Source organism: Geotrypetes seraphini, chromosome 2, assembly GCF_902459505.1.
Source record: "Geotrypetes seraphini chromosome 2, aGeoSer1.1, whole genome shotgun sequence".
Taxonomy (NCBI): domain Eukaryota; kingdom Metazoa; phylum Chordata; class Amphibia; order Gymnophiona; family Dermophiidae; genus Geotrypetes; species Geotrypetes seraphini.
The window spans coordinates 408,052,657-408,077,528 of NC_047085.1; the positions used below are offsets into that span (position 1 = coordinate 408,052,657).

The following is a 24,872-nucleotide window of genomic DNA, read 5'->3' on the forward strand; positions in this document are numbered from 1 at the left end:
CATCTACCGCGGCTTAGAAAAAGGGAGAGGTGCATGTGTAATTTTTTAATTGGCTTGGTAATTGACCATACCAGTTTTCAGCCAATCAATAATAAATAAAAAAAATAAAAATTAAGCAATTTAAGAGTTTGGCGCAGAACTCTTAGGATGCCTAGTGATGCCTAAGTGGAGGCACCATCCAATGTCTAGAGACGCCGATGACACCTATGTTAAAAAAAAGCAGGCATGGTTATGGGCAGAGAATAGGCGTGGTTTTTAGGTATTTTTATTCATCCTACATGGGCGCTGCCAAATTAGGCGAGTGATAACCTGGCCTAACAGAGCGATGCTATGTCTAGGACACCTAGTGATTGGCGCATGGGTGCCAATACGTGTGATTCCGTTCATGGTGCAGTCTTTGACTGACAATGCTTACAATGCAGGCACTGTTCAGCGCCATTTATAGAATATGGCCCTAAGTGATCTTGTGCCAAATGCAGAAGTGCTGGTTAGCAAGCAGTATTTGCCGCATGATACCTGCAAAATGCCTTCCATGATCATTCTCTATCCATGCCTTGTCCAATTAACACTCTATACCAAAAAGCACTTAGCGTGTGGTTAACCTGCTGGTATTGCTGCAATACTGCAAACCTGTGCTAGTTGTTACCATTTGGTAAATCACGTGATAAGTGCTTAATGCACTTTAGTAAATGAGGATCACTGAACTGTTATAGGTTCGTAAACGTAAAAAAAAAAATTGCTCATCTCTATTACCAACTTTTCACTGAATTCATGTTGCATTTAAATATGTGCATACCTTGTACTTAATTCCTCCCTTGAAATATCCTACAAACGTGTTAGACTCATAGCCTTGAATTTCTCTGTACTGGACCGGCTTTCCTCCAAGATAATCATCCATCTGAACAGTGAAGATGGCTGCTGATGTACTTTCATCCTGACTACACTCTTTTCCTGAAAGAGGAAATAACAGTGAATCTGTTTCATTGGATCACTGTGTGCATGCTAACATCTACCAATGCATTCCACCCAGTTTTAATAGCGAAGACAAATCTTTTTTTTTTCCTGAAAAGGACCACAATTATTAAGGGTTCCTTTTACGAAGGTGCGCTAGCGTTTTTATCGCACGCACCTGATTAGCGCGCGCTAGCCGAAAATCTACTGCCTGCTGAAAAGGAGGTGATAGTGGCTAGCGGTCGGGGCAATTTAGCACGTGCTATTCCGCACATTAAGGCCCTAGCGCACCTTCGTAAAAGGAGCCCTAAGTCTTACTCGGTCTACGCTCAGTTTTCTTTTCAATAAAGCCTTCAATATTCCTCACAATATCATAGCAGAAAATGGGATTACGAGCCTTGCAAAACTGTAGTAAATAATTAATAGATAAATATGAAGATCACTTTCCTTACAATGCTTTGGAATGTACACTGAAAACAGCTTTAAAAGACAAATTATTTTGTGCTTTGCAACCAGTCTCAAACAAATTCGCTAATACGGTGCGCCAGACTACATGCAGATGAAGCTGTGAAACCTGATACCCCTGATGCAGCAAGATAACGCGAAACGAGAGATTCCCCGTTGGGTTCACTAGCTGCTTTGCTTATGGACTGAGAAGTGCCCGGAGAACGGCAGCAGCTCACGTGTTTTTTTCATTGGCCTCTTTGTGTGACTTTGGACTGCAGTGCTTGTGTGCCCTTTATCCACATTTTTCATGTTTGGGGTTGTGTACCCCGGGTGCTGTTGGACATTTACTTCGCAGGCTAGTACAGTGCTTTTTCGCCCTACAGGTTTTTTTTTTGTGTATGTAGGATTGTTTGTAGAAGTGGAGTTTTTTGCCAAATGAAGCAGAACTAAGGCTTTTTCTACACTTCTTTTTTTCTTTTTCAGGTGTGTGGGTGTGTTTCTCCTGCTCATTTATGCTTGTATGAGTGTGTGTGTGAAAGGCCTTCAAGCGTTGCATAAGTTGTTCTTTTTTCCATATGGGGTTTTGAATGAATGGTAATAATGGTTGTGGGTTCAAACCCACGTTACACCTTGTGACCCTGGGCACTTAATCCCCCCCCAACCCCCCCATTGCCCCAGGTACACTCGATAGATTGTGAGCCCACCGGGACAGACAGGGAGAAATGCTTGAGTACCTGAATAAATTAATGTAAACCGGTCTGAACTCTTCTGGGAGAACAGTCTAGAAAAATAAATAAGTAGCATAAGTTGTAGTAAAATAACATGTCTTACGGCCTCTTTTACAAAGCCGCGCAACAACCGCCCCGAAGCCCTTTAAATCTCTGTGGGCTTCGGGGACGTTAGCGCAGCGCTGCCGCCAGCACGGCTTTCTAAAAGAGGCCGTTAACGGTGGCCCATATTAATAACTTCCCCCCTCAATGAAGCCTACATTATTTTTATGGGAAAGACGGCTAAACAAGAAAATGGCAGAAAGGAAGCATACGATAAGGCCTTGAAAGGAGCTAAACAATAGCTTCAGGTCTCGAGTACCAGAAGATGCAATTTCATAAAATAACTACTTAAGCAACTGACACTCACTTCTTGCACCTACTACCAACCACAGAAATGAAGAAGGTAGATGGTTTATGCCACTGAATTGTGGCAACAAACACAGTGAGGAGCCCACCCTGTGATGTTTCATGGTAGAATACAGGAGTGGTTTGCCATTGTCTTCTCCCATACAGTGTGTGGCTCCACTATGTTGCTGCTGCCTAACATAGGGTCCTCCAGCCTACAGCACCTGGTATTCCCAGGTGGTCTCCTAGCCAGGCCTGACCTAGTTTAGCTTCTGATAGTAAGAGTGGGCCTACTCAGGGTGGCCAGGCCATAAGTGAAAGAGATAAGGATCTATAAAAAGCTACCATAAAAATGATTAAGGGAGAAGTCTGAATAGCTCCAAGATACAGTAATAACTATTCTCAAAATCTAGTGTAGGGATTCAAGACAAAGTTGGACAGGTTCCTGCTGAACAAGGACGTATGCTGGTAGGGCTAGTCACAGTTAGGGCGCTGGTCTTTGACCAAAGGGCCGTCGCGTGAGCAGACTGCTGGGCATGATGGACCACTGGTCTGACCCAGCAGCGGCAATTCTTATGTTCTTAATTTTTTTTTCTTACAAACTGGAACATGTAAAGAAAAACTATGGGCTCCATTTTCAAAGCTGTTCTACCGATTAGCGGTGTACTGAAGACAAAGAAGCTCATGGGAATACAATATGCCACTAATCGGTAGAGCAGCTTTGTAAAAGGAGTCCTATATTTCATTTTGTTTCACTAGGAAAATGAAATAAAAATGTTGATGAAATTTTGGATTTTTTTTTTTCATATCTTTTTCCTTTAAAAATTGGAAAATTTCCAGAATTCAAAAACTGAAACAACTGTATGTTTTTATGTGGCCTCCACCACTCAACAACAGCAAAACCACAAAGGGAAAAAAAAGGAGAACCCCTAAGTATACAGTATGTAAAAATATTAAAAGTAGGGTACGTAATGAATCCTGAGGCACAGAGTACGGGATCAGTCATCAGCGAAAATGATGAAAGGTTCATTTAAAAAAAAAAACAACATTCTACCAAAAATAATGGACTTATTTTACAAAGTTGCAGTAGAGGTTTCTATCGTGGGCTGGTGAGGTAAATGCTCTGACGCATCGAGCGACCTGTGGATGGGCCTAAAAAATGTACAAAAAATATTTTGTGATCAAGCGCCTACAAATTCATGGGAAAAACAATTAGCAGTTTCTCCAACTTTAGGTTTTTCTGGACAACCCTAACACAGCACTGTATATTAAAAACATTCAAGAGACAGTCGATCTTCAAACTTTCAAAAAATAAAAGAACAAGAGGGCATTCGGAAAAGTTGAAAGGGGACAGATTCAAAACGAATGCCAGGAAGTTCTTCTTTACCCAACATGTGGTGGATACTAGTGCTGCCCGATTCAGGAAAAAAAATTTCGGTTCGATTCAGCCTACTGAATTGGTTTTTCAATTCGATTCGATTTTCCTGCCCAATTGGATGTTTTTTTTCAAACATCCTGGTGGGTTTATTTTATAGCCTTTTCACCCCTTTTATAGCCTCTTCACCCCCTTTGCCTTCTCCTAACCACACTGGCGCTGTGGTGTAAACAAAATAAACAAACAAAAAAGACTTTTCCTCTCTCTCTTAAATCCTAGCTCACATTTGCAGTCTAACACCAGCTCTGGCAGGTTACACGTTTCAAATCTGACATATTGTAATCACAAAAGGGAAAATATAACAATGCAGCGTGTGCTAAAAACACTAGCGCGTTTTAGTAAAAGGAGCCCTTAATGTTATTCTTTTGTCTCTTTGTCATCTATTGAATTGTTTGAATTTATAGTATAGATTATAAGTGGACAATATACAGTTTCTGATTCATAGTAACATAGTAAATGATGACAGTTAAAGACCTGAACAGTCCATCCATTCTGCCCATTAGTTATATCCACTAAAAATACATGATTAAATTAACTTGTCTCTTCTTTGATATTTCTGGGTCATAGACTGTAAAGTCCACCTGGTATTGTCCTTAGGTTCCAAATGCTGAAGTTGCCATCCAAACTCACTGCAGCCTATCCAATCGTTCTTTTTTCAGGATATCTACCATAAAGTCTTTACTTCCAGTAATGTCCAGGAGGAGTTTTTCATCCCAATGCAGGTGTAATGGAATTTCTGTTGTTTTGTCAAGGAATTCATCCTTCAGATTGGCTATTATTTCCTCATGGTTCTTGCACTGTGAGGGTCAGCGTGAGCTTCTTGACAGTGTAATTTCGTTTACCTCATGGCCAAGTGCTTTGACAAAAAAAAAACCACTGACAAATTTGGCACCTTTGTCTGGCAAATTAAAACAGTCTATTGCTCCGGCAACTTCAGGATTTGACCAAGAACAAGGGGTTCTGCTTACTTCAATATCAGCATCTGAATTTGAACTGTCAGAGTCAATTTCAGCAATATTCTTGGAATCAGATAATCTACTAATCAGAGGAGCAGTTGGCTGTGTAGAACTACTGATAATGATATTTCCTGCTTCTACTTTGGCTGCAAACTTACTCAGGATAATATAATATGAAAAAAGTTTTTGGGAAAATAGTGTTTAGGAGAAAGTATGGAACCCACTGGTATAATTACATTACATTACATTAGAGATTTCTATTCCGCCATTACCTTGCGGTTCAAGGCGGATTACAAAAGAGTTATAGAAGGCGGATTATGATGCAATTTTATTTTTTAATTATTGTTTCCACTATTTTGTCTGGCAATGAAGTCAGGCTTGCTGGATCTCCCCAGGAACCCTTTTTTAAAAATTGGCATAACATGGGCCACCATCCAATCTTGAGGCACTACAATCAAAGTTCATCTGTGTCCTTCCCTAGCAGTCATACTTCAGCACTGCTTCCAGTTTTTATCCTAAAATGTGACATCAACTCTGTTTTCAACTGCCTATTTATCACTAAACTAACTTTCAGTTTTGCAGCAGTAATAGTACTAAGTTGTTATTATTCAAATAACAATAAAAATGTTGTTGTCAAGAACAACAGCTTCAAAGAATAGCTATTTAGTATCTAATCAAAATTAAATAAGTAACAATTTCTATCCATGTTACCACATTGTTATAAAATGTAGCCATCTGCATTATGATATTGTAGGACTGTGAGTGACCTCTAAATTTGTCCCAAACTACTTCATGTTCTAACCATATCTTATCTATATGAGGAAGAACATATTCTGACTTGTGGAGAATATGTACTGATAAGGTTGAATTTTTACCATAGTCTTATGGACCACCTTAATGGTATGGCCGGGCCTCATTACTCAAATATTAGAAGGGGCAACAGCAGGAGAGTAGCCAGAAGTTGATTATGAGTGGGAGCCTGAGGACGGACTGTAATCTCAGTCCCTCTCCCCCCACTACCGCTTTTCCTGTAACCTCCTCTGATGCCCTGTGGCATACCAACAGATGGGCCTTGATGGATTATGATTCCCCAGGAGTGGCACAGCTATGGTATGACTGGTAAGAATCCCCAAGCCATGCCAGCTGAAGACTCCCTATCACTCACTCTCCTCTTCCCCAAGCAACTGGGTCTCTCAACCCCACTTCCCTAACCCCTGGTATCTTTCAAAGCATTCAGTCATTCAACAGTAGCATGCAGTGACTCCTACCCTGACCCATACCCTCGCACTGGCCCTAAGCCTTCCCTCTGATATGGTCCCATCTGTGTGGAAACAGGAAGTTGCATCAAAAGGAAGGCTCAAGCCAGCATGAGAAGTGGGTTTGAGTTGTTGCTCACTTCTAGCAAAGAACTAAAGACTTGAAAAGGTACAGGGGATTGGTGGAGTGGAGTTGAGAGATGCCTGATCATCTGGGATGGAGGAGAGGGTGATATGCTGGGTGAGGGGGGGGGCAAGGTTATATTGCCTACCCACTTTGGGCTCAGGCATACCCAAAATTGGGTGTCTGCCATTGTTGTGCCCCACCAGATCATTTTGCTGGCGGGGATGCTCAAACCCCACTAGCTGAAGTTCACTGTTATAGCTCTGCATGCGCTATCTGAGAAGCAGAGAAGTAGGCAGACTGCTCCAATCTGTTGTGCCAGCACTTATGCACGTGCTCAGTTTAAATACATGAACTGAGGATGCACAAAAGTGCTGGCATTGTTATCTAGAGCAGTGTTCTTCAACCTTTTTACACCTATGGACCGGTGGAAATAAAATAATTATTTCGTGGACCGGCAAACTACTAAGACTGAAATTTTTTTTAAAAACCATCGCCGCCCCGTCCCCGCGAGCTCGGTCCCACATCTGATCCCATCCGCACAAGCCTCAAATAGTTATGATTTTATATTGAACATATTTTATTAAAGTATAAAAAGAACCAATATTCTATACAATTGTCATTTTATAAATACAAATAATACAGGGCAAAGATCAACAAAACCCGTCTCCCCTCACCTTCACATATATCCCCTCTACTATCAAGAAAACTGAATAAGCCAAATTATTACAGAATGCTACACAAATATCATGTAACAGAATACCACAGTCACACATGACAGGAATGGTGTTAGGGGAGTGGAACTAGGGCAACTGCCCCCTAGTCAGAGAGAGCCCTAAGCCAGCTGGAAGCTAAAGAAGCACTGCCTGGGCTTTGCACTCCCCAGTTATGTCTAGCAAGATACATATTTCAAATCTGATATATTTGAATCACAAGATAGAAATAAAATTATTTTATTCTACCTTTTGTCATCTCTGGTTTCTGCTTTCATTGCCTTTTCACTCTCTTCCATCCAGCGTCTGCCCTAAGAACATAAGAATTGACACTGCTGGGTCAGACCAGTGGTCCATCATGCTCAGCAGTCCGCTCACGCGGCGGCCCTCTGGTGTAAGACCAGCACCCTAACTGAGACTAGGCCTACCAGCGCACGTTCTTGTTCAGCAGAAACTTGTCTAACTTTGTCTTGAATCCTTGGAGGGTGTTTTCCCCTATATCAGCCTCTGGAAGAGCGTTCCAGCTTTCTACCTCTTTCTGGGTGAAGAAGAACTTCCTTACGTTTGTACAGAATCTATCTCTTTTTAACTTTAGAGAGTGCCCTCTCGTTCTCCCTACCTTAGAGAGGGTGAATAACCTGTCTTTATCTACCAAGTCTATTCCCTTCAGTATCTTGAATGTTTCAATCATGTTCCCTCTTAATCTCCTCTATTCGAGGGAGAAGAGGCCCAGTCTCTCTAATCTTTCACTGTACGGCAGCTCCTCCAACCCCATCTTAGTCGCTCTTCTCTGGACCCTTTCAAGTAGTACCGTGTCCTTCTTCATGTACGGTGACCAGTGCTGGATGCAGTACTCCAGGTGAGGGCGTACCATGGCCCGGTACAGCGGCATGATAACCTTCTCTGTCTCTTCAGTCCAGCATCTTCCCCTTCCATTCACTGTCTGTCTTTCCCTGCCATCTCTCCTCCTGCCCCCCCTCCCCCAATTTCATCTGGCATCCATCATTTTCCTTCTGTTTCCCTCATGGTCTGGCATCTCTGTCCTTCCCTCCCCCCTGTGGTTTTTAGCATCTCTCTCTTCTCATTTCCTCCACTCAGATCTGATATCGTTCTCTGCTCTCTCTTCCCTTTTCTTCTCTGGTCTTCCTTCTCTATTTTCTGCCTCCATCTAAATTAAATTCTTTCTTACTATTTAGTCCTGTTTCCCTCTTTTCACTGTGTCTACCCACAGCTTGTCACCCCTTTCCCTCACCCCTCCATTATCTTACTATTTTCTTCCCCCTTTATTTATCTCCTCCTTCCATCCAGTATGTGTTCTTTCCCCACTTCCATTCAGCATCTGCTCTCCCCTCTCAACTAACATCCATCTGCCTTCTGCTCTCTCTCCCTTCTTCTCACTTCCATCATCTGTCTCCTTCTCTCTCTCATCTCCTCCATTCCATCATCTGCCCCTTCTCTCTCTTCCCCCCCCCCCAACTTCCATCATCTGCCCCCCTTCCCCGCACCTTTGCGGGTCACTTTCTTTCCCCTGAGGATGGCTCATGTCAGAGGGGAAGCTTTGGCCGAGCAGAACCGCTTGCAAGGAACAGTGGAACTTACTTGATTGATGTCGATGCTGGGGCCCGTTGCCGTTTGTAGAAAAAAAAAAAAAGGGACCTGCAAAGGTGAGAGGAAGGGAAACCTCCAGGATAGCTGCTCTTTGCCCTCATTCAGCGGCCCAAGTCTTTAGGCAAGCGGCAGCTCTGTGTGCTTTTAACTTTGGCACAGAGCTGCCCCTAAGCAGTAGTTTAGCACGGTTTCATGAGGCAGCCTCGGGGCCTTTGCTAGGCCGGCCCGCTTCGATGATGCGATGTGGGCCGGCCTAGCAAAGGCCCCGAGGCTGCCTCTTGAGACCATGCTAAACTACTGCTTAGGGGCAGCTCTGTGCTGAAGTTAAAAGTACACAGAGCTGCCGCTGCTGGGCTGGAGGTGCGGAGACAAGGTAGGAGGCATACGCGGTGGAAGGCAGGAGTCCCGGCGAAGGCAGGAGTCCTGGCACAGCGACGGCAACAGGAAGTTACAAGTCACTGACGCTGGCACCTTTCCTTGCGGCGCGGACCGGCAAGATTTTTTTGCGGACCCACACCGGTCTGCGGACCGGCGGTTGAAGAACTGTGATCTAGAGCACTCGGCCAACTTCCTGCTGCTCAGGCAGCATGGGAAGGACTCTGGTGGCATAAGTCTTTGGCTGCCACAATTCTGGATGGGGTCTGTGCCCAAAGTTTGGGGCCCAGTTCCCCGAGGCTCCCACTGGCTATGCCAATGAGAGCAGTCCAAACAGCTACCACTCCTAGACAGCACAAACATCTACATAACCCTGAGGTCCTATCTTCCACCCCTGACTGTTAATTCACTTCAAAAACAAAGTTCAAAATCAAGGATTGAAACAATATGGTAAGTGCCTCCTTCATCCTTGCATTTCCTTAAATCCATTTCTCCAGGTCTTCAGGGTTATGCTCTCCTGTAGTAGCAGGTAAATGATCTTCCTCCTCAACCAACTCCCCTTCTCTTGGAGGAACCAGTGCTCTCATCTTCCCATTGTCACAATTTCTGCTGGGTTGTGCTATGGATACCCTCATTAGTATACCACCAATTTCACTGTTGTGGCTTCTTCTCTTTCAGTTGTGATGGGATTGGATACTTACTGGCATATCACTGACTGCACTCCTAAGAGTTTGGTCCAGAAAAGAATCAATCCGGGTTTTGAGTGTGAAGGAAGAAAAGTTAGCTAAAGAAAATAGTGCCAGCCTTTTCTGTGAAGAAAGCCTATATGCCTAAGAAGTAGAGTTTGAATGGATTAATTTGCATAAAGCCAAGAATTTAAGAATAGTCTATTTCAGGGCTGCCCAAGTCCGATCCTCGAGATCTACTGGCAATGAATATGCATGAGAGTGATTTGCCTGCACCGCCTTCTTGGTATGCAAATCTCTCTCATGCATGTTCATTGTGGATATCCTGAAAACCTGGCCTGCAAGTAGATCTCAAGGACCAGACTTGGGCAGCCCTGGTCTATTTGATATACTTTTGCTTGGTGCATCAACAAATACTTGGAGCAGTAAAGGTGTTAGGAGTTTCCAATTAGGAGCAGAGGTTGCTGGTGGGACAAAAGTCCATTGAAGTAGTGGAGAAAAATTCACCCTGAGTGAACAGTGTGCATGAAAAAGAGACTACTGATACTGGTTAACCTAAAGGCATAGCTTATCTCTGATTCCTGTAATAAGAGGCAAAGGTCATATTCTGTCCTGAAGCATTAGGAGCTCAGTGCCCATCAAAATGTGCATATTTTATAAAATACATGGTTATTTGCAAAGAATACATGCAGAATAGGTATTTGTATGTGGTCAAGCCTGATTCTGGATACCTCTTTTTTTATATAAAGACACAGAGTAAACTATTTTATTCTTATTAAATAGGCTTAAAATAGGCATAATCTTGGACTTTTCACTTTGGCATCTTCTTTTTAAAATTACATTCTATGTGTATAACTTTGTATGGCTGGAAATCTTCCAGAATTTTTCTACACAAGCACTTAACTGATTCCTTCACCACTTGCAAACACTGTATAACCACTAATGTACCACACCCTGTCTATAAATATAGAAAAACATCTGCATGTCACACTGTATAAGTGAACTTTACAGTCCCTTCATTTACATTACACTTCTGCTTATTTACTAGCCAAATTTTTGTTATAATAATAATGGGACCTTATTCAGCTAGCAGAAATCAGCATTTTGCTGACCTCCACAGGTGTTAAAACCATAAATTCAATACTGGGTCATGTCCCGACACCATCACTGAAATCTGGGTTTCTGGTGCTAGCTAACACATAGCCATAGTGCAGAGCAAGATTAAGGCATAGGCAAACTAAGCATCTGCCTTGGGCCCAAAAGTTTAGGGGAACCCTCTCAAATGTCCTGAGGACTCAGAAGTCTTAGGTTGCCAATTGTCTGGATTTTTTTTTTTTTAAATAATCTTTATTAAATTTTCCAACTACAATTGTGCATGCAAATAATTCATGTATATATAATATTACAAGAAAAGCACAATAAACTTACATATAATAATAAGCAATAATTTTCCCCCACCCTCCCACCTATTAATCAAGAAAATAAATACCCCCAAGAAACTATCTACAAATTCCCCAAAACAATTCCAGTACAAACCCCTCCCCCCTCCCTCCCACCCTGTCTGGATTTTTAAAATTAAGATTATACCAAATTTATAACTTGAAGTAAAAATGATGACTAAAGCAAATGAATATATAAATATATTTTTTACAATTTAGTCCTCCCCCCTCCCCATTTCCAAGCAGAGACTATGGTAGGATCCAGCCAATTGGAAGGCTTCTAGTCACAGGAAGGAGAGACTGGACCTGGGTAATTTGGCAGCTCTCCTGCTCTAAAACGTGTAGAAGAGGGCCAAAGTATATCACACAAAGTATACAACAAAAAAAGCACCAAGGATCATCCAGTTTAGGGACAATCAAATCAAACACATGACAAAAAAAGTACCAAGGATGGTTCTTGGTACCTTTTCTTGTCATCAATTTGATTAATTAACCTGAATGGTCCTTGGTGCTTTTTTTGTCATCAACTCTCTAGCTCATAAGAACATAATAGCCTTACTGGTCATACCAATGGTCCAAGTAGCCTAGTAGCCCATTCTCATGTTGGCCAATCCAGGTCCCTAGAACCTGGCCAAAACCCAAGGAGTAACAACATCCCATGCTACCAATCCAGGGCAAGCTGTGGCTTCCCCCATGGCTTTCTCAATAACAGACGATGGACTTTTCCTCCAGGAAATTGTCCAAACCTTTCTTAAAACCAGCTACGCTATCCACTCCTACTACAACCTCTGGAAATGCATTCCAGAGCTTAACTATACTCTGAGTGAAAACAAAAATTAATCCTATTGTTTTAAAAGTATTTTCCTGTAACTTCATCGAGTGTCTTCTAGTCTTTATAATTTTTGATGGATTGAAAAATTGATCCACTTGTACCTGTTCTACTCCATTCAGGATTTTGTAGACTTCAATCATATTTCCCCTCTTTTCCAACAATATTATATCCCGAGATATTATATAACACAAATATCTAATTTCTCAGAATAACCTAACCTTCAACTTAAATAGTACTATAAAATATTTAGGGCTCCTTTTACGAGGAGGCACTAAAGCCCTGATTCTACAAAGCCTGGCTAAAGTTAGGTACCAATATCAGCAATGCAGCCCAGATTCTATAAATCTAAACTAAACTAAACTAAACCTTAAGTTTGTATACTGCATCATCTCCTTAAAGATAGAGCTCGACACCTAAATAAATGTATAAATGTATGTATAAATGACACCTAAAGTTAAATGCTGCTTAGGCACCTAACTTAATTGGCAAATTACCCTTAATAACCTTAATAATTGGGGAAAAAAATTAATTAGGCAATAGATACCTATTCGATTCTATAAAAGATAGGCACTTATCACATGGCGTTTAGCAGTGCCTAATGCATAAATAAGCATTTCTATGGGTGGAGCGTGACTTAGGCGCTGCTAAGCATGATTCTCCATAAACTTAGGTGCCTGAAATGTAGGCCTTTAAAACCCTTGCCTATATTTCCGGTGCCTAAGTTTTTACATAGATGCCGCTAGGTGTGATTCTGCAAATGTTTCCTAAGTATGATTGACATGTGGCAGGCACCATTTTTCTAAGCGCCAGATGATTTAGGCGCCAATAACAGAATCTGGGGGTGGTCCTATAAAACTAGGCGCCCATTATAGAATCACACTTACCCCCTCTTGTACAAAGGCGCGTTAGCCATTTTAGCGCTTGCTAAATATTAGCGCACGTTAAATGCTGACATGTCCATAGACTTATAATGGGCATGTTAGCATTTAGCGCACGCGGTAGATTTAGAGCACGCTAAAACGCATAGCACACCTTAGTAAAACTAGCTCTTAGTGTCACCTGGGCCTACTTAGGCAGCGCTCAACGTCATAACATTTAGGCATCCCCAGTTTATTCCAGGTTTATCTACGCCTAAAATTAGGTGTCGATATCACAAAGAGGTGCCTAACTCAAAAACACATCCATGTTCCACCCCTAACAATGCTCACTTTTAGTGAACATAAGAATTGCCGCTGCTGGGTCAGACCAGTGGTCCATCGTGCCCAGAAGTCCGCTCACGTGGTGGATCTCTGGTCACAGATCAGCGTCCTAACTGAGACTAGCCTTACCTGCGTACGTTCTGGTTCAGCAGGAACTTGTCTAACTTTGTCTTGAATCCCTGGAGGGTGTTTTCCCCTATGACAGACTCCGGAAGATCATTCCAGTTTTCTACCACTCTCTGGGTTAAGAAGAACTTCCTTATGTTCATACGGAATCTATCCCTTTTCAGTTTTAGAGTGCCCTCTCGTTCTCCCTACCTTGGAGAGGGTGAACAAGCTGTCCTTATCTACTAAGATAGGCACCTACTTTTTATAGAATCAAATTTTTTGAATTAGGTGCCTAACTTTCAATTAATTCCAATTAAAGCTGATTATGAGGTACTGAATGTCAATATCAGCACTGATTAAGCCTAAATTAGGTCAATTAAGTCAATTAGGCGCAGATATCAACGCTTAACTGTAGGTGGCCTTTAGAGAATCAGGCCCTGATTCTGCAAAGTGCACCTTTGCACTTTTTTTTCAGCACTTGCTTCAGCATGGTTGGGCAAACAATCGCAAATAACAAAAATAAGTTTTATTCACGATTTCATGGTATTTGTGAGGGGTTTAACCACAATCTCGCGAATATGATCGAAAAGTTATTTATGTTTTTTTTGTATTCGTGGGCCTGCTTTGCTCCTAACCCCTGAAAATACGGAGGGAGAAGTGTATATGCACACTGTAAAAGCAAAAGCAAGAAGCAGGAATGTGCTTGGTGCATGTGCAGAAGACTTTTATAGTAGAGACCGACACGGGGACAAATTTTCCCCCGTCCCCGCGAGACTCATTTTCCCATCCCATCCCTGTGAGTTTTATTCCTGACCCGGACCCATTCCTGCAAACTGCATCCTCATCTGCACAAGCCTCAAACACTTTAAAACCATGTGTTCGAGGCTTGTGCAGTTAAGGCAGAACTTAAAGGAATGGGGCAGAGACAGGGACAGGAACAAAACTTGCAAAGACAGGACGGGGAAATTGAGTTCATAGAAACATAGAAACATAGAAATAGACGGCAGATAAGGGCCACGGCCCATCTAGTCTGCCCACCCTAATGACCCTCCCCTACCTTTCTCTGTGAATAGATCCTGCGGGGATGGGGACAAATTTGTCCCCATGTCATTCTTTTCTTGTGTGCATGCATTAAGCAGACCTGAATATGAAGCACCCATTGACACCGCTGTTCTGTGCCTTTAAAGATAAGATTTTCAATTTTTTTTATTTGAAAGGCTTATACGTAAGCACAGAAAGCAGGTGCCAATGTGTACTTTCACTTTTGGGTTTGGACTCGCACACGTTTCTTTTGCAGTACCGGCGTTTTACAGGCTTGCACAGGCTTTCTTTTACTTCCAAAAGAAATCAAAACAAGCAAATTTTAAACTGGTAATAAAAAAAAAAATGTCTTTTCAAACCCTCCACCAGCAGCATGAAGCTGGTTGTAGGTCTCCAGCGGCAAGAGCAGGTTTTGTTTGTGTGCTTTTCTCTGATCATTGTGAGGTCATGGAACCTGACATCATTAACATTAAGAGCTCCTTTTACAAAGCCGCGCTAGCGGGGTTTAACGCGCGCAACTTTTCATCACGCGCCAACCCCCGCGCTGGCTGAAAAACTACTGCCTGCTCAAGAGGAGGCAGTGGCAGCTAGCTCCGCCGGCGGTTTAGTGTGCGCTGTTACGCGCGTTAAACTGTTAGCGTGCCTTTGTAAAAGGAGCCCTTCGGATTGTTTTTTGTTTGATTTGATTTTTACTTAATTATTTTTTTCTACCTTTTTCTTTTCATTTTCAATTTTGATTGATTGCAATTTATATATTTATTTTGTTATTATATTCTTATGACTTTTTAAATACTGGGTTCCTTATAATTATATCCTATATATTCTCTGGGGGTTCTTTTTCTTTCTCTCTTTTCCTAATTAATCTTTTACAGAAGTATTGTTTTCCTCCAAGGCACTTAGTTTAGATAGTGAGCCCAATTGGGACAGAGAGGGGAGTTTTAATGTGCCTATTATTTAAAATTTGTTAACCGCCTTGATCTAACAATGCAGTATATCTATGCGGTATATCAAATAAACTAATTACTTAGGGCCTCTTCTATTCAACTGTGCTAGCAGGTTCTAGTGCGTGGGGCCCGCTGAATGGCCCGCACTGCTCCCAATGCTCATAGAGTTCCTATGAGCATCGGGAGCAGCGCAGGCCATTCAGCACGGCTCTCTGTGCTAAAAACTGCTAGCGCAGTTTAAAAGAAGAGGAGGTTACTTAAAACATATATGTGACTACATTTAAATGCAATTTGTGGCCATCTCAGGTATACACATTCCTGCGCTGAAGCCCTCTGAGCATTCTGTGTAGATTAATATGCATGCTATTCCCGTGCTAACCGGTCTTGACACTGGCAGTAGGTTTGAGAATCGACTTGCTAATGATCTTAACCAAAAAGAATTAGAGTCAAATTGAGGTTTGCTGAGAGTCTAATTAACTGAAACAAATGAACTTTGATTTAATATTGTACAAATCATATCGCTGGGAAACTGTACCAGATATAAAAGTTATTTCAGACTTTTAGTGGAGGCTTGGTTTTCAGTTCTGCTTTCTCATGACAAACAAAGGGGCCTTTCTGAAGAGCTGACTGGAAGTGGACTCTCGCTTGTTTTATTTATAGGAACAGGAAGGAAATATGAAGACTGAATATACAGTACAGAGAGACTTCTGCTCAGTGACCTACCTCAAATTCTTCCCTCACCTCACCTATACATTCCCCAACTCTGCTTTTCATTTTTCTGCTTTATCCAGTTAGTTTACATGAGCCCTTGTCTGAAGAGCAGTAAGTTTCTCTCTTAACTCAAAACCTCATATGTATTTCCAGTTGTGTATCTTATCTGTCTGTCTTGGCTAGATTTTAAGCTCCATGGAACAGAAACCATTAATTCTATATGTCTGTGTAATTTTCTAAGTGTGCACCCCTGCTAGTGCTCTTCAGATAATGCTAATAATAGGGATGGGCAGCCAGAGGTTTTCACTCTGTGTCATTTCTCGTCTCATGGATGGACATTTTTGTCATGTTTTTGTTTGGCCATTTTGCCTTTGCCAACAATAGTGCAGTCTTTTGATATAGTACACACTATCCTCCCCAATTCTGTATACGGTGCCTTAAGCTGTGCGTGCAAATTGGCGCACACAGCTGTTTTATGCGCACAACTTAATTGATTAATTAGTCTAATCAGTGTTGATAATTGGCAATTAACATCCTCATAACTGATGCTAATTGACACTAATTAAAAGTTCCAGGCCCAACTCTGAAAAAACAAGCCTCTAAAAAAATATGCGCCAGTTGCAGTGCATGGATTTGTAAACGGGGTGTGGCCAGGGGGAAGATCATGGGTGTTCCTAAAAGTTATGCACATTGATATAAAATGCGCCCAATCCATGCACAGCTTAGGCACAGGCATTTAAGCCTGGTTTTAGCCGACCTAAATGGATTGGGCCTTAGTGCCTAAGTTTTGTGATTACTATTATTTAACTATTTATATTCTGCATATCCTACAATTCTATGCAGATTATAAAGCATTTTGCCTATCTGTCGTGGCGGGCTCACACTCTATTTAATGTACCTGGGGCACTGGGGGATTAAGTGACTTGCCCAGGGTCACAAGGTGCAGTGTGGGATTTGAACCCACAACCCCAGGGTGCTGGGGCTGTAGCTCTAACCACTGCACACAGCCACTCAGAACAATTCTATATAAGGTACTCAGTCCTTGTAAAATCATGCTAACTGCGGTTTTAGGCAGCACTGATTTTTTTGGACACCATATATAGAATTTGGGGGAATGTGGGCCAAGAGTGCAATATTTCAGAAAGAGGGCGGACTTTTCCCAACAGGGTGTGCATGCATGCAAATGATTGAATGTACGCACTAGTTTGCACATGCACAATAGTTCTCACATGCACGCTGGTTCCAGTACTGAGAAAGAGTGCACCCTCTTTCTGAAATAGTGCACCCGCTGGCTACATAGTGTGCAGTATTTTCAAAGAGATTTCCCTGGACTGGCTTGCCTAGCCAATCTAGGCATCTAACAACCCCCACCCCCCTTTTATGAAACTGCATTAGCGTTTTTTTTATCTCTGGCCATGGCGGTATAAGCTCTGACGCTCATAGAATTCCTATGAGCGTCGGACGTTTTACTGCTACGGCCGACGATAGAAAACACTAACACGGCTTCATACAAGGAGGGGATAATTATTTAAAATGCTTAATCTGTGCCGATAACAAGCAATTAGCACTTTATTATTAGCTAAAATTAAAATGATTTGGGTGATAGGCACCTAGCCCGACAGTAGGCACGGTCATGAGCAGATCTTGGGTATGTTTTGCATGTAGGCACCTAAAGTAGACTTAGGTGTTGGTATTTAGTCCCAAAAAATAGGGGGCACCTACGATTCAGGCACCTACCAGTGCCCTAATCCACTTTAAGCACTGCTTGTGCAATTCTATAAACAGTGCCTACATGAAGATTGACAGGTGCTATGCACCATTTTCCCCAGTGCCTGTGTCTTAGGTGCAATTTATAGAATCAGGGCCAAAATATGTTTTTATCAGCTCATTTTTGTTTGGTAATGACATGCAATGCCATATATATGCCAGAGTTTCTCAACTTCTTCAAGCCAAGTAGCCCCTAAGTCTAACACATATCAACTGAGTACCCCCGCCCAACCTCCACCCCAGACACCCGCAAGCTCCGTCCCAGACCCTACCCCCATAATAGTACTAATTGTAATGCAATTTCATCCATCCATTTTTCATATACACACTATTAATACATAATAGTAACCACAAAATTAAAAAAAAACCACAACGCAGAGAAAATGTTAATTATCATTGATATTCAATTTTTTTTTTCCAAAGAGGTCAAGGCAGATGACTTTTAAAATATGCATTGTCACCTCAGTAACAACTATAGAAAAACAGACTGTCTCTTCATTCCCTCCCATGTTGCAGAGCGAGTGGGGAAAGAAAGAGAGAGAGAGAGATCCAGGGTGCATCTCTCCCACTCCTTCTACTGCCACATCCAACATTTCTCCCTCTTCTCCTTTTATTCCTCATGCATCTCTACCTCACTCCTCTCTCTCTCTATGCCCAATTTTCCTCTTTCTTTCTTTCCTTCCCCATGCGCTCCATCTCTTTCCCTCTCACTCACACACTCATGCCCAACAATTCTCCCTTTCTGGCAACCACTGCTGTCCAATGGTAGAGATAGGCTCAGAGTGTCACCTAAACATGCTGTCTGGGATGAGTGTAGAAAACATATTGGGGTTGATATTCAAAGGAGTTTAACTAGGCCAAGAGGCTCCTGACTGGTTAAACCCCAATGAGCTGGCCAGCTGCCAATACTCAGTGGACTTAATGTATAGTGCTGCTGAATACCAGCTATAACTGGCAAGGGTGGTCTGGGGGGTAGAGTGGGCAGAAACACAGTCAGTTAGGATTAATATTCTGTCAACTAACAAGCTAGGTATGTGGATAAAGTTAGCACTGCATAGGAATGCACTGAAGCCCTGATTCTCGTAGGGACAACAAATGTAGGCATCCTACCACCACCTAACTTAACTGATGTAATTGACGATAAATGATGCAGTGATTGACCATGTTGTTTAAAAACCAATTAAAAGCTAATTTTATTTTATTTTATTTTTTTTAATAATTCTTTATTCATTTTCACAAATTACATTAAGTGTTAATATTTTCATTCACAGTAACAATAAGTACATCACTTATAAACAATCATTGGTATATTACATAGATTCTTATCCCCACCCCTCGCCCATCCCTCCCAACCATATACTCCATTATTGTATGATATATGTAATAATAAAATACCCCCCTCCCTACCTCATAAACTGATAAACATAAGGGAAATAATTTTACTTAATCCTGACAATATTTTGTTAATGGTTTCCACACATCCTGAAATTTCTTAAAATATCCCTTTTGTAACGCAATAAATCTTTCCATTTTATAGATATGGCATAAAGTATTCCACCAAAAGTTATAATTTAATCTCCTCCAGTCTTTCCAATTATATGTGATTTGTTGAATGGCAACCCCTGTCATTATTAGTAATAATTTATTGTTATTCGCAGAAATCTGACTTTTTGCTCTTATATCCATACCAAATATCACAGTATCATAGGATAATGCCACTGGGTTCTCTAATAAATTATTAATTATTAAAGCTAATTTAAAAAAAAAATGTAGGTGCCTACAGAACAGGTTGCCATTGTCCTGTCCACTGAGGCACCTGTGGTCAAAGTGGTCATGGCTTGCACCAGAAGTGATTATAGACACTGTTAGGTAGGGTTACCAGATTTTCTGTTCCCACCACGTCACACCCCAGCCCTGCCCCCAATCCCATCCCCACCCACCCTCGTCGATCAGGAGGACATTCACGAATGCGCGGATGCCCTCCTGCTCGACGCGATGTGGAGGAAAGATTTTCAAATCCTGGACAAAGTGCCGGGTTTTGAAAAGCCATCTGGACCCCCGGACATGTCCTCAAAAGGAGGACATGTCCGGTGAAATCCAGACGTCTGGTAACCCTACCGACAGAAGAATCCTGTGGATGCGATTCTCATGTAAAATAGACGTCGTTAATGTAAGCCAGTAAAAGATCCTGGCCTACATTAACGGCGTCTACTTTTCATGTGGCCACAATTCTGCAACTGGCGCCGGTATATGATTGGCACATGGCTGGCGTCGGTTTTGGAGGCACCGGCCGAAACCAACACCAGTTGTTGAATCTGGCTCTAAGCACTTTCTTAGGCAGTTTAATGAAGTGGCCCTTAAGTTTGTACCTGAGATAATGAAGAGTTAATTTATTTGCCCAAGGCCACAAGGACTGCATGGGATTTGTATGCTGATCTCTCTGGCTTACAGCCTACTTATTAGCCCACTGGGCTACTCCTTCACTCTAGACCAGGGGTGCCCACACATTCTTGGCTTGCGAGCTACTTTTAAAATGACCAAGTCAAAATGATCTACCAACAATAAAATTTTAAAAAACACAAAGCACACTGTACGCAGAGAAAATGTTAATTATCATATATATTCGGGATTTTTTTCAAAGTGGTCAAGGCAAGATGACTTTAAAATATGCAATGTCACTCAGTAACAACTATACAAAAATAGACAAATATACCCCCTCCCCTTTTACTGAACCGCAATAGCAGTTTTTAGCACAGGGAGCTGCGCTGAATGCCCCGTGCTGCTCCCGACGCTCTTAGGCTCCCTGCACTGAAAACTACTATCCCGGTTTAGTAAAAGGGGCTATAGTGCAAAATATAGACAGCAGATATAAATTTGGACACATTTTGATCACTAAATTTAAAATAAAATCATTTTTCCTACCTTTGCTGTCTGGTGATTTCATGATTCTCTGGTTGCACTTCGTTCTTCTGACTGTAAATCCAATATTTCTTTCTTTCTGCCTTTCTTTCTACCTCTAGACCTCATTCCATTCCCCAACCAACATCTCTCTCGGTCCCTCCATCAGTCTAACTTTTCCTTCCTCTCTCCTTGCCCCCTCCCCTTTCTTTCTTTTTTAAATTTTTACTTTAACAAGTTTTATTGAATTTTCACAATGGCAAATACACCAGATAGCCAAATCCCCACCCCATAACATAAACAGTCACACTGGTACTCTTCAATATAAGATAATACTATCCAACCCAAAATTTCCACCCTCCCTCTCTTTCTTTTTCTTTCTCCCTGCCCCATTTCTTTCTTTCTTTCTTTCTTTCTTTCTCTCTCCTGCCCTCCTTTCTTTCTTTCTATCTGTCTGTCTTTCTCTCTCCTTGCCCCCCCCAAGCCACTGCCACCAGGCCAGTTGCGCACATGCACCGGGCCCACAGCCTCCCCCCACCTCCCCGACATCAATTCTGACATTGAAGAGGAAGTTCCTGGCCAGCCAGGCAGCGATTGACGTCAGGGGAGGAAGGCTGTGGACCCGGAACTTGTACGCGCCTGACCTGGCATCAGGTAATCAGGGAGAACAGAACACAAAGGCATAAGAACATAACATAAGAACATAAGCAGTGCCTCCGCCGGGTCAGACCATAGGTCCATCCTGCCCAGCAGTCCGCTCCCGCGGCGGCCCAAACAGGTCACGACCTGTCTGAATCACCAGAAGGGGCCCCCTTGCCACCTTGGTTTCCCATTGAGTCCTATCTTCCCATCGAAGTCCTAACCCTCTGGTCTTGCACATGCACTACCTGGTTGGGTTTCTATACTTATTACCTGGTTTGCTTTCTATACCTGTGTTACATCCCAGCACCTCTCTCAGTATCCCACGATCCCTTTATCCCTCAGGAATCCGTCCAATCCCTGTTTGAATCCCTGTACCGTACTCTGCCTGATCACTTCCTCCGGTAGCGCATTCCAGGTGTCCACGACCCTTTGGGTGAAAAAAAACTTCCTTGCATTTGTTTTGAACCTATCTCCCTTCAGTTTCTCCGAATGCCCCCTCGTACCTGTTGTCCCCTTCAGCCTGAAGAATCTGTCCCTATCCACCCTCTCTATGCCCCTCATGATCTTGAAGGTCTCTATCATATCTCCCCTGAGCCTCCTTTTTTCCAGAGAGAAAAGCCCCAGCCTATCCAACCTCTCGGCGTACGGGCAGTGTTCCAGCCCCCTTACCAGTTTCGTTGCTCTCCTTTGGACTCTCTCAAGTACTGCCATGTCCTTCTTGAGGTACGGCGACCAATATTGAACGCAGTATTCCAGATGTGGACGCACCATCGCTCGATACAATGGCATGATGACTTCCCGCGTCCTGGTTGTTATGCCCCTCTTTATGATGCCCAGCATCCTGTTGGCTTTTTTCGAGGCTGCTGCGCACTGCGCAGATGGCTTCAGTGATGCATCTACCAGCACACCCAAGTCTCTCTCTAGACTGCTGTCTCCCAGCAATGCCCCCCCCAATTTGTAGTTGAACAACGGGTTCCTTTTCCCTATATGCATGACCTTGCATTTTTCCACGTTAAAGCGCATTTGCCATTTGTTTGCCCAGTCTTCCAGCTTGTCCAGGTCCCTTTGCAGGTCCTCAACAAGCTCAACAATGCGAGTCTATTGCAGAGCCTGGGATGGGCTCCATGATCGACTCGTGTTGCCTTTGCGATCTACTGGTCGATCACAATCGATCTTTTGGGCACCCCTGCTCTAGACAGTAAGGGCTAGATTACACGCGTTAAACTGCTAACGCGGCTTCGTAAAAGGAGCCCTAAGTGTCCTGTATATTTCTAAATGCATGAAGGATCTACACACAAGGACTAGAGCAGCAAAGGGATCTGATAGAAGCTAACTAGTTTTGGGGTCCTTTTATTAAGGTGTGCTAACTGATTTACTAAAGATTAGTGTAGCTAAATGCTAAGACATCCATTATATTCCTATGGGCATCTTAGCATTTAGCTCACCTTAATAAAAGGACCCCTTTATGTGGTGTAAAAAGAAATGCCAAAATAAATTGACTCACTAATATTTGTCAAAAATTAATCTGAACAGACAGTTCCGCTCAGAACATGATATACAATCGAAAGGGAATTCTGAAACCACTTCCTCAAAGCGAGTCAGCGGTATTTGGGATTCTTCATTATTCCCCACACTTGGAAAGTATTACATTTGTAATTTTTTCTTTTTCTTTTTCATCTTGACCAGCGGCAGCAATACTATGGTTGAGGATAACCCTTATCTTTCGTTCCTCCGACCTTGAAAAAGAGTTCCGAAACGCGTCGGGAAGGGGAACCGATAAGGACTTAAGATAAGTGATGCACTTCTTAATCCACATTTACTATATATAAGCTATATTTAAGCTATAAATTATTCATAAGTTATTGACATAGAAAGAAAAAGAAAAAGAAAGAAAAAAGAAAAAATTACAAATTTAATACTTTCCAAGTGTGGAGAATAATGAAGAATCCCAAATACCGCTGACTCGCTTTGAGGAAGTGGTTTCAGAATTCCCTTTGGATTGTATATCATGTTCTGAGCGGAACTGTCTGTTCAGGTAAAAAGAAATGAACATTAGCAGCTGCAGAGAAAGTTTAGAAGCGCTTGTATGTCCTGCAGTTTCTTCTCGCCTCAGGACATTTCCTTGTCACGGTTCACCCTGTTGCATTCTAAGAAGGGGGAGGGGCAGTTGTTTGGTGATTAAATCAACCAGGACATTGCTAATTTACTCAGCATTTTGTACATATTTTTGGCTAGGAAAAGATTAAACCCAATCCTTTGGCTTCCACTAGGATTGTATCACAAAGCAAGGTTAAGTTAGTTCTTACAAGTTTTAGAATTCTGCTGTCATTTTCATGAAGGTGAGTGAGGCAGAAAAATCACACCTTTTACATGGGTTATTTCTTCATCATGTTTGGACTCAGCTTAACAAATACACACCTATGGTGTTTTTTTTTTTTTAATGTTTATGTAACAACAGTTGATGAATCATAAAGTATGCAAGTTTTTCTATCTGTAAAATTATATAATTATTAAATACAGCAAAATACATGATTATCAGCAAAGAAAAATCATGCATAATTATGAAACCAGGAAAATTCCAAAATGTACAAAATGTAACCAAACTAACATTTTCTTTGTCCCAAAGCATAGACGTTTATAATTTGAAAAAAAAAAAAAAAAGTGACCCAATATTGTAGTGGTTCTTTTTTCCTCTGTGTATATAAATTTAGTGTCTCTGAGTACTTACCTAGCCAAAAATGTAGATTAAAGAAGTTGTTATTCTTTTCCTTGACAGTATACAACACCAGGTAGGCATCCCCGGTGTAAAAATTGCCGTATAAAATTTCCGGCACTGGTACTAGATCCATTTTCTCAACTCTCCAGACCTGGAGTCCACTTTTCTGGCCAGCACCAGCAAACTCTCTGTGGTACAACACCATGCTCCCTAAAGCTGAAATCAACCTCACTGAGCAAAAACAAAAGAAATCTGCTAGTGACTGGTTAAGACCTGCGGTCCGTCCTTTCAGCTGTGCTTTTGAACTGACGATCTGAGCACATCAGCAGTGGTAAGAGCAGTGGGAACACGAGCACAGGGTAAAAGGCAGAGCTTTATAAAACACTGTATACAGAAGAGGCGTGTCCTTCCTTTTGGCTCATAGACCTGGTGAGATGACAAAGTCCATGAAAGAATGCATATATGCCTAGTCAATGAAGCATGCATGTATCGATGAACAAATGTGTATGAATGTTTCTTTAAAAGGAGGTTAAAAATCACACTTATTCATAGATTCATCCATGGTAATAAAAGAATGATATTACAGTGCGTATACTAAATATACAGATATGGACGCTCGGGGGTGGAATTTAAAAGCTATCTTCATTTATAAATCATAGGTTTATGCACAGAAATGACTTGTAACTTTGCCTGTATTCTCTGCACATACATCCAGAAGATTACCCCAACTGAGACCTAGATGGTTTAGCAACAATCACATTTGCTGACCCGATGCAGAAAACAGCTCACCACGTTGTTTTCTGCATGATCGCTCTTGCAAATAAGGTCATTAATATTGAAATGTCATGCAAACTAGCCAAGCGATTGATGCTCTACTCACATCCACTACTACTTATTACTTATATAGCG

General features: G+C 42.0%; 1 protein-coding gene across 1 annotated transcript in view; it reads right to left on the minus strand.

The window, feature by feature from the left end:
- SCIN (scinderin) overlaps positions 1-24,287 on the minus strand; it is a 182,002-nt gene extending 157,715 nt beyond the window's left edge. Inside the window, exons 1-2 of the mRNA XM_033931002.1 lie at positions 23,976-24,287; positions 797-951 (exon numbers count right to left, since the gene is read on the minus strand). Of these exons, the coding sequence (XP_033786893.1) occupies positions 797-951; positions 23,976-24,168 (348 nt within the window). The 5' untranslated portion in view covers positions 24,169-24,287. The remainder of the gene's footprint in view (positions 1-796; positions 952-23,975) is intronic.
- Positions 24,288-24,872: the final 585 nt, after the last annotated feature.